The sequence below is a fragment of the Siniperca chuatsi genome, linkage group LG4 (assembly GCF_020085105.1).
Source record: "Siniperca chuatsi isolate FFG_IHB_CAS linkage group LG4, ASM2008510v1, whole genome shotgun sequence".
Classification (NCBI taxonomy): Eukaryota; Metazoa; Chordata; class Actinopteri; order Centrarchiformes; family Sinipercidae; genus Siniperca; species Siniperca chuatsi.
In genome coordinates, this window is record NC_058045.1 from 4,107,619 (window position 1) to 4,117,431 (window position 9,813).

At 39.7% G+C, this 9,813-nt stretch overlaps 1 protein-coding gene across 1 annotated transcript in view; it reads right to left on the bottom strand.

Moving 5' to 3' along the window:
* The window catches only part of map1ab (microtubule-associated protein 1Ab), a 71,085-nt gene extending 61,435 nt beyond the window's left edge, over positions 1–9,650 (bottom strand). Inside the window, exons 1-2 of the mRNA XM_044192723.1 lie at positions 9,343–9,650; positions 2,658–2,759 (exon numbers count right to left, since the gene is read on the bottom strand). Coding sequence (XP_044048658.1) covers positions 2,658–2,759; positions 9,343–9,607 — 367 coding nt within the window. The 5' untranslated portion in view covers positions 9,608–9,650. The remainder of the gene's footprint in view (positions 1–2,657; positions 2,760–9,342) is intronic.
* Between the last annotated feature and the right edge of the window lie 163 nt (positions 9,651–9,813).

The following is a 9,813-nucleotide window of genomic DNA, read 5'->3' on the forward strand; positions in this document are numbered from 1 at the left end:
ATAAAGTTAATGTGACATTTATATATAATGTATTAAAGTGACAAAATGTAACTTTTGAAAGAAGAAATAACATCTTTTAATCTTACAAATGAAAAGTTGAATTTGTGAGCATTAAAAGGCATCCTTGCTCAATCCAGTGCATGCAGAGGTTTTGCCTCTTCAGCCTTACTTGGTCTGGTACGACCAGTAGCTTGTGGTGGCAAATGTTAGATAATTTTAGCAAACCTAAATAGAAATGGCTGTGTAAATCACATTACTAGGTCAGTTAGCTGAGTGTGTGGCTGTGTAATTAGCATTAACAACAAACACCATAATTGCTGAAAAGACCAAGTTCATCAGTCATCAATGGACAGTCAAACATTGTCAAGAGAAAATCCAGAGACACAGATATCCCTCTGACTGACAAATGGGATGTACAGAATTACCACAGCAGTAAACATCTAGTGAAAAAGATGTGATATAGCTGAATAAAGAGCAGTGAGAAAACTGCATAAATGTTTGTTTTTGTGAAATATTGTTTATCCTGAAAAGAAACACTAATGTTTGACTGCCACCCTCCACAGAAACACCAGCATCAGTCAGACCTACAGGGATTCGGCATCGTGTCTGCTTAAGGTCATTGGACACTAAAATGGTGACACTTAAAGGGCGTCCAATCTGACCAATATGCCACCATGCAATTTTACATTACAGGACAGCGCTTTAGAAATGCAATATACCATTTAGAAATCAATACAGCTTCTCTCAAAGCAATATGCAGTCAACGGAAATCCATTAAATGTCAAAATAATTATCTATCAAAACATGTTATTGTCCCCTGAGGTAAAAAGAAAAAGTAAGAAAATATAAAAGACTTGTATGTTCCCATCATCCTGTGTTCAATGTTCAAATGTTTGTGTTACAGATGGAGCAGACCTGAAGGAATGCATCACTAAAATATCTGGATGTTTCATCAGCAGTTGTATCAATAAACAACAGCTGTAAGCACGAATGAAGGTGATTCACTTTGGTACACCAACAGGACAGACTGGATGACAGATGGACGAAGGATACTAATAATGTTTATTGTTTCACAGGAATTCCTCTGTTTCCCCTGAAAGTATTTGCTTCATTTAACAACTGTGTTGAAAAATGCTGTGTCATTTTCTGCTGACTGCTGCTGCTGCTACTTAGCATTTATCCACCAGTGCAGTAATAATCTGTCCTGTCTGTTTCCTCGTATTTGTGTATGTGTGTGTGTGTGTATACGTGTGTGTTTGATCCCATCAGGCCCTTACCTGGCAGATGATTGAAATAATTCCCTATTCAGCATCTGTTGTACTTTCAACCTGGGTTTGAGCCCTAAATCATCTACCACATAGACGCAAGAGGGAGGCCCGCCCACACACACACACACACACACACACACACACACACACACACACACACAGACAGGCCTAACTCTGCAGGTCCACAGCTCCCTGAACAGTCACCATGGAGATTATACACACGGTTCAGCTTTGATGCAATGCAGATGGATTACATGTCCACTAAATGCAACTCACTACTGTCAGTCATCCTACAATAAAAAAATAAGTTGGCGTGATGTTTTAATGGAAAATGAATGAGTTTATTCTTTTGTTTTTTAAAAATCTATATTTGTGTCTTTTATTGCAATTTAAAAAAAAACAATAATGAACTTCACAAACTATCATTAATAGACAATTCTGACTTGTCAAGCTGTAAATTTGCTCATTTAAAACCAGAAATATTTAATTTCAAATATTCAAATGTCTGTTTGTTCCATTAGTATTCCAATCTCAAGTCAGCATTTGTAAGTTTTTTTTAAGTAGCCCAACCTGCAATGAGACTACATTTAATCAGCAATTTAGTTTTTAGATAGAGCAGTTACTATCAATGCATCGCCAGTGTAAAAATAAACAAATGAATAAATATAACTGTCAGGCAGGTAGAGAAAGAATACACAAATAAGTTCAGAAACTCAGATTACTGAACTGTAAATCAGCATATAGATAATATCTAGTCTCATGTCACAATATTGGTATTGGTATTGGTATTATATTGATACACCAGCATTAATTTAGGCTAATATTATATCTATCGTATCTTCAGATTGAAAGAAGTGTATGTAACCGTATGTTAATGTTTTCAGGGCCTCGTCTCTCTGCATTAGGAATTTGTCGGCACATTGGCAGCAACTAACTCTCTGACAAATCTGAAATTCAAAACCCAGAAATCCTGTAACATAACATGCAGAAAACTGCAAACAGCACGCTCCCATGGTCAGCCCAGCTAGTCCGACATGATTTGTACCAAAGAATACTAAAAGGGACACGAGAGCAGATCTCCTGTAAAGCAAGACCAGCTTTGTCAGTCGCTGATAATTTCCAATTCATCCCTTCTTGTAGCAGGAGAAGCATATACACCCACCAGAATCTTCACTTGATCAAAAATGTTTCTATTTCTTATTTCTAAGCTAATAAGACAGGTGTATATTTACATTCCATTCTTGCTGAATGCAGCTTTCTTAGTGGTTGTTTCGTCCAAATCTGTTCCATAAAGACTCTACAGTGTATTGAATGTTCTTCTCAGAATAAGTGACCCTAATTGTACTCATCGCTGGTCCATTGGCTCAAAGAGCGCCATATCACACTGACCTCTGACCTCGGAGGAGAAGTGGGCGGAGTGACGAGTTATAAATAGCTGCAGCTGCTGATCAAGGTCACAGCACTTGAGGTCGACGTCCCAGGATCGAAGTCCTGCCAGGAAGGAATAGAAAGACAGTTTAAGGACAACAACATGAAGCAGGGAAGGACATGCGTTAATGAAATCTAGGTATCTGATGAACCTGAGGCACAAACATACATTTAGTATGCAGGTTAGTAATGTTCATTTCTCTGTTTTTGTGAACTTGAGGTAACCTTTTACCAGATGTTGCTGCAGCATCTTGCCTCCCTCCCACCTTCTCCCCTCAATTCGGTTCCTAACTCTGTTTAAGCTGCAGGGAAGATCAATGAGCAGAAAACGTTAAAATGTCCTGAGACTGATGGCACAACATGGATCTCTCACATCAGTATTAGTAACCTCAAAGGAAACTGATATCATATTATATCACTTCTTACTGCAATAGTTTGTACTTTGTCATACAACAATCCTTCTATAATACCACAGACCCAGTCTAATGCCATAGTATTACTGTGGGCATATTTATCAATTAAACATTTTTCACACAGTGTAACACTTTTACCATTGTTACACCATTAAATTAGAATGTTTCATAGTATAGATACTATGAAAAAAACTATTTTGCCTAGTCACTGTTAACATAAAGTGAACAAAAAGGATTTTATCAAAGTTTTAAAACACATTTTGCATTTACTGATTTTTTGGCCACTTGGGGGCTGTGGAAAGAAGCTGTAAACACAACACTGACATACTATCACCTTTTAAGTTGATAGGGCAAACTTGTTAGCAACGGTTGCTTATATACACATCCAGCAGATGTTTGTGCCCACCTGATGAATGCAGGTCCAATATTCCAGTCTCCACCAACTCCTGATGGAAATATCTGGCTCTTTAGCTGCTAAATGCTCCACCAGCTAGTCTCTAACTTCTGAGCCATTTGGTGCTGAGCAGGTACCTCAGGTGTCAGAGCTTTTTGCTGAAAACAGCTGCCTGCCGTGTCTGAAAACCACTCTGATGAGAGCAGTGACAGTGACTCAAAACAGTTAAATTGAGGGCTGGAAAACCAAAACAATGAGCTGAATGACGTTAAAACGCTCTGTAGCTGAGGGGAACTGCAGTGTCAGGCGATAATTCTCTTTCACATTACACATAGCCATCGTTGATGTCAAAATATTGATTAGTACAGCTTTAAGTAAAAGATGTATACCATCTGTCATCTTACTTTGTGTTTTTATTCAGAAATCATGGTTAAACTCCTCCTATTGACTGTTTTTGTAACTAATACCTTTAAAAAACAGTGGGACATATTTTATGAGGTATTGAATAGTTACTACAGTAGGTTACTACATTATTATTACATGATTATGAATTGTTAATCTAATACCGCATCATTATCATGAAAGTTTTCATACTGTACCTTATGAAGTAATAGTATATAGTTAAAGTAAAAGCCCCACATAAAAATAAGCACTAAACATGAAAATTAATTGGAGTTCACTGGATGAGTAGAAATGACTCTCTCTCTCTCTCATCCTACTGAGCCGCAGTGAGTCAAACTTCAGAGAGAACTTGTCAGATCTCATCCAGAAACCAATGCACACACCTCTCTCATCTTATCCACTTGTGATTCCTTCAACCAGAGCAAAAAGAAATTATTCTAATTTTTCAAATCCATAACCCTGTGCTAAAATCTCTTTCACAAAAAAGACTTTGAAGACCTTGTTTTGCCCTTAACTGAGGACAAAATGTTCCCTCACTGCAGACCGCAGTCTGTTCCCAGAAATGCTGTGTCACTGTTATCATCGTCTTTCTTTGCACTACCAGACGCATAAAAATTACAACCTCCTACTCTGGTGTTGATGCCTTTTCATCCCAATCCTCACGGTATAAAGATTGTTAGTGTCCACAGAAGACAGGGGAAATGATGGGAATAAGGGGGGCCTTCCTATTTGTGTGTCTGAATCTGCTCTGCCATGGAGGATGGCATCAGTCAACAGTTAACAAAGTCAGTGTTTCCAACATTGAAACTAGGCTTAGATTTAACTGGTTGTTTATAGACAAGAGAAGAACCATCAGTGGCTATGTATGCATGCATGGAGAGTTTCAATTTACTTCACTTGTTACTAAAGTAACCAGCTTTGTGCCGATGCACGTAAAACAGAAACAGAAAATGAATGGCAGCTATGTGGATATTCAATTAATCATTCTAGTAATTTTTCCTGCATTTGCTTGTTCCAGCTTCTCAGATGTGAGGATTTGCTGCCTTTCTCTCTTTCATATCATTGTAAATTTTATATCTTTGGACTGCTGGTCACAACATTTAGGTTTTGAGAAATTGTGTTGGACATTTTCTCTATTTTCTGACATTTAATGAACTAAATGATTAATTAACTAATTAAAAATAATAATTGACACTTATAATAACTAATAACTAGTCGCATTACTACACCAGTTAAAATAAGCCAGTTAAGCTCACTCTCCTATGTTGAGAGACCTGGATAGACTGATATTATATAAGTTAATTTGGAGCTAAAAACCTCTTTCGTACTTTTACTTTTAGTTGTCAGTATCTGCACAGAGTCACCCAGACGTGGACATCAATATGCATACATAATGATGGCCCAGCTTGGGACCTTCTTATCCACTGTGTGGGAGACAGTCACTGATGCTTCCCATTAAAAAGCTTAGGGAAGCTATGAGCTGCTCTTTATTGTTGTACATTTGCCAAAGCAACAACTTCTTCTTACTTGTAAAACCAAAACATTCTGCTTGAAAACACTTCTGATGAAGCTTAAATCTCAGCTTTGTGTGGCTAGTACGAGTTTGTTTTCTAGAGTTGCATCAGTTCATTGCTGCACCTTGTGACCAATAGGGGGGAAAAACACCCACTAGGACAGTTCTCACCAACAATAGCTGCAGTTAATAATGTCTGCTCTCCAGCTCCAGGGGGCAGTAATAAGCAAGTTCCAGCTTGGCACACCAGAATGAGACAAAGAAGATTGCACTCAAAAAATTACTTGGACAAGCGACACAAAAGGTGAAGTCTATGCTTTATGAGGAGATGAGACAATCCCAAATGGGGCTAACATTTTGAATTCAACAAACCAAACAAAGCTAGATTGAAATATTCTGTTATTTGGTTTGTGTGTGGCAACATGCAGACTCAGTAATGGGTGTATCAAAGATTTTAACCTGAATAAGACCTTCACCGGAGTGTGGCCAGTAAAGCTATGTGACTCAAATCAATGAACAACCTGAGCATTAAAGCGATCCACCTGATACTCCACCCAAAATCTTTTTAGTATCAAACACTTACCTGCTGCAGTCTTACAAGGTGGCTGTAACATGTTTGTAGTTTCCTCCTTAGAAGAGCAGTTGTGGTCAGTTTGATTTATGTCAGTTACAATACAGACAGAACATACTGAGCATATGAACAACACAGCAGTGGGTTGTGATGCGGGAGCGGTTTGAGAAGTTTCTGTCGACATTTTGATACTTTTTGTCCACTGTGCAAAGCCGGACTCCTTTGTCGCTGTCATAATTCAAGCTGACCACAGCCGTTGCTCTCTGTGAAGGACAAAACTACGAAGTTTTTACAGCCACTTTCCAAACCAACAAGAAGTGAGCGTCTGGTACTCCAAAAGGTAGGAGGATGGGAGGGATGTGGAATGTTAATAATATTAATACAAATATGTTATTAATACCTCATCTGTTGAATGAGGTATTAATAACTGAATGAGTCATTTATTGCCCTGTATGTAAAATATTTCCCACTTTGAGATGCAGCCAAAGGATTATGGCTGCTTAATGCTGCAGAACACCTACACTAGCCTGTATGGAGGGAAACGTGTTACCACACTGGTTCAAAGTTATATCCGATACAAAATCTGAATTCAGGGTTGGGACATGGTGTCTTCAAGCTGTCTGAGGTGAGAGGGGAAGAGCACTAAGCTCAGTGTCAGAACCACAGTCGCACTTACTTTCCATTTCACTGCCTACAGGTTCCTGATCTGCTAAACCTAAAAGGTGTTAGAGGCCTGACAGTCTCCCTCTGGTAGAAACACTGGATCACAAGCTCCGGACGTGTTTGTAATGTCTGATTAGCTTCTCATCTCAGGAACAATACAGTGTACTTGGGATTTAGTACAGGGACACTAAAACACAAAAACACATACGGGACAAATACATGTTGCAGGAACTGGGCCTCAAATTTGGTGCAAATGTAGACAAAAGATGGTGAAATGTATATCAACATATACACAAAAAAAACATGATCAGCAGTGCAATGTTATATAATTTAAGTAAAATATTTTTCAAGCTGTAGGGAGTTATGCTCAAATTTTGAGCACAGACGGAAGAAGAAAACGTGTAAATAAACAACAACAGAACACCTGTTGTTCGATCAGATTTAGATAACTTGCACTGTGAAGATAAATATATTAACCGTGGGCTCTGAGTGGTAACCTGCGGCTAACAGCAAGCCATGGGTTAAAAAAAATAAACATGTGAAAGTCGTAGTCCTGGGCTTTCTGTGGCCTTGGGCTTCGGTAAGCCCGGGGCTTAAAAAGTGTAAAAAGCCATTGTCATTTGGTGTACGCTACCAGTTTCTATATCACAAGTGTTTGTAATAACATAAGAGACCCATTAAACCTTCATCCTGGCGGCGTTTCATGACAGTCCTCCAGCAGCTCATACAGTGTTTGTAAGAATTTACTCTCAAATACAGAGAGCTTGCAAATGGCAAAGCCAAAATTGTAGAAATACAGCATTTCTGTACAGATTTAATCTGGACAAGGCAGTAATGATAACATGATCATTTGTCATATTTGATGTTGAAACAATAAGTGAGTTAATTGATTAGTTTATCAAATTAAAAAGAAAATGAATTAACAACAATTAAAATAAATTATTTGACACTTATTAAGCAAATATTCATTGGTTATACAGTAGCCTCTTAAATGTGAGGATTTGATGCTTTTCTCTGTTATATATGATTGTAAATCTCAGACCTTTGGGTTATGGACTGTTGGTTGGACTAAAAACAATTCAATTAATCGATGACAGGAAATTGATCTGCAAATACTCTGATAACTGATTAACCATTTAGGTCATTTTTCAAGCAAGAATGCAAAACACTCCCTTTGTTTCAGCCTCTCAAATATGAGGATTTGCAGCATTTTAGATTGTTGGTCAACAAAACAAGCTATCTGAAGATGTAAGCTTGGCCTTTAGGAAATTGTGATGGACATTTTTCACTATTTAAAAAAAAGAAATTGTAACATTTTATAGACCAAACAATGACTTAGGCAGATTATAAAATAATGGTTAGCTGCAACCAAGAATATAAGCAATTTCAAGCTGTCATTTTATTTGTCATTATTTTCCTTATTCTATAATGAAAAGAATTATTAGGTGTAGCACTAGTCAGATTTGACTGAAATCTAATCAAATCTGCCTTTAACCTCGGTTGTGTTTGACTACAGCACTGCAGTGAGGGTGACTGAAAAGGACCCTGCAGCTCACATGTAATGAGAGCCAATGGCAGGTCATTCACACTGAGTCACACTTAAAACACCGGCCAGGGCGAAAGAATCGATGCTGTAATGAGCCGGGTGTTTGTGTGATACTGAGCTTGCCACAGTGCAGCAGCGCTGTCAAATCCCTAACGACGGTAAGAGCAGGTCAGAGGGGATGGATGGGGTTGCTATGGCGCCGGACTGGCATCTAAAAGTGCGATTGATTATCTGGACTGAGAATAGCTTAGAGTGGCAACGGCAAAGCAGAAAATTGCTGACTGGCATACTCCTGAGTCACACAGCAACATCAACAATCCCTTCACATCACTAAAGTTCAGACAGCCAACACTGACAGAATCACAATAGCACTGCTGTAATTCCTCAAGAGGAGAAGCAGGGTTTGAACTCAGACCGTGCTGACATATTCAGCTGAGTAATGATGTGACAAAACAAGAGTCCGGCAGGAAACAGAAAGCTACGTGATTTCCTTTATAATATCTGTGAAGTTGTTGTGTTCTCGTTGCCCAGCACAGCCTGCAGGTTTTGTTTGTTTACTAGTTTGAGGGTGCATGACACCTCATCCATGTAGAGACACATGAAAGCATAAAACACACACACACACACTGCTCAAGCACAAATAAGCATTTTAGATGGCTGCCAACGCAAATGGGAACATTAATGTGCAGGGTGGAAATACACGTTTTACTTAACTTATCCAGCCCACACTGATCATCAGGTCTGTTAATGTCTGCTTAATTGGTAATTACTGATTCATACAATGATTAGTAGGTAGAGTAACAATATTTGGTTAAAACCAAGAGAGAAGCTGCATGCCAAAATACTGCTCTGTTAAAAAAAGACCTCTGCTGCATTTACAACTTGGGTCTGCAATTTTACAGTCATAGAGTTCACAGTGGGTGAGGGGAAATGCGTGGTGTCCCATGGTGCAATGCTGCAGCAACTGCTTCTACCTATGGATACTATCCTATCCATTGCGTCAAAACATTTCTGTCGTGTTTATGTTTTGTTTCCACGTTGGAACCTTTATTCACGACTTTCCAGCCCAACGCTGCACACTGAAGCACAGCTGCCAAACAGGTAATAAGCACAGATTCACACCGGCGGTTCGTCCATCACTCACCCCGCTCTATCTGCGCTCTGGCGGTGTCCAGCTGGTGCTCCGTGCCGATCTCCCCGATCACTATCAGCATGTAGTAGCCGCCCCGGTTGAACGGCACCCCGCGCCGCCGTCTCACTCCTTCTCGACGGTACCGTAGTCGCTCCTCGGACCCAGGCTGCGGCGCGCTGTAGCCCTCGTCTTCCTCCACCACCGGGAGCGCACCTCGTACCGGGATCTCCATGGCAACAACCCCTGGAGCCGACGCCGAGGCTGACTCCATCGCCATGACAACTACCGGTGTGAGAGAGGGGAAGAGTCTGGTGGGGTGGGGGTAACGGAGGGTGAGGAGGATGCTGAGAGGTGAGGGAGGGGAGGGGAGGGAGGTGAAGACAGGGATAACGTGTCAAAACCACCAGAATAATAACAAATATTTATTTCCGGTGGAGATTTCAAAATAAGAGCGCTTTGGTGAATGTGTGGCGTTCACAACTG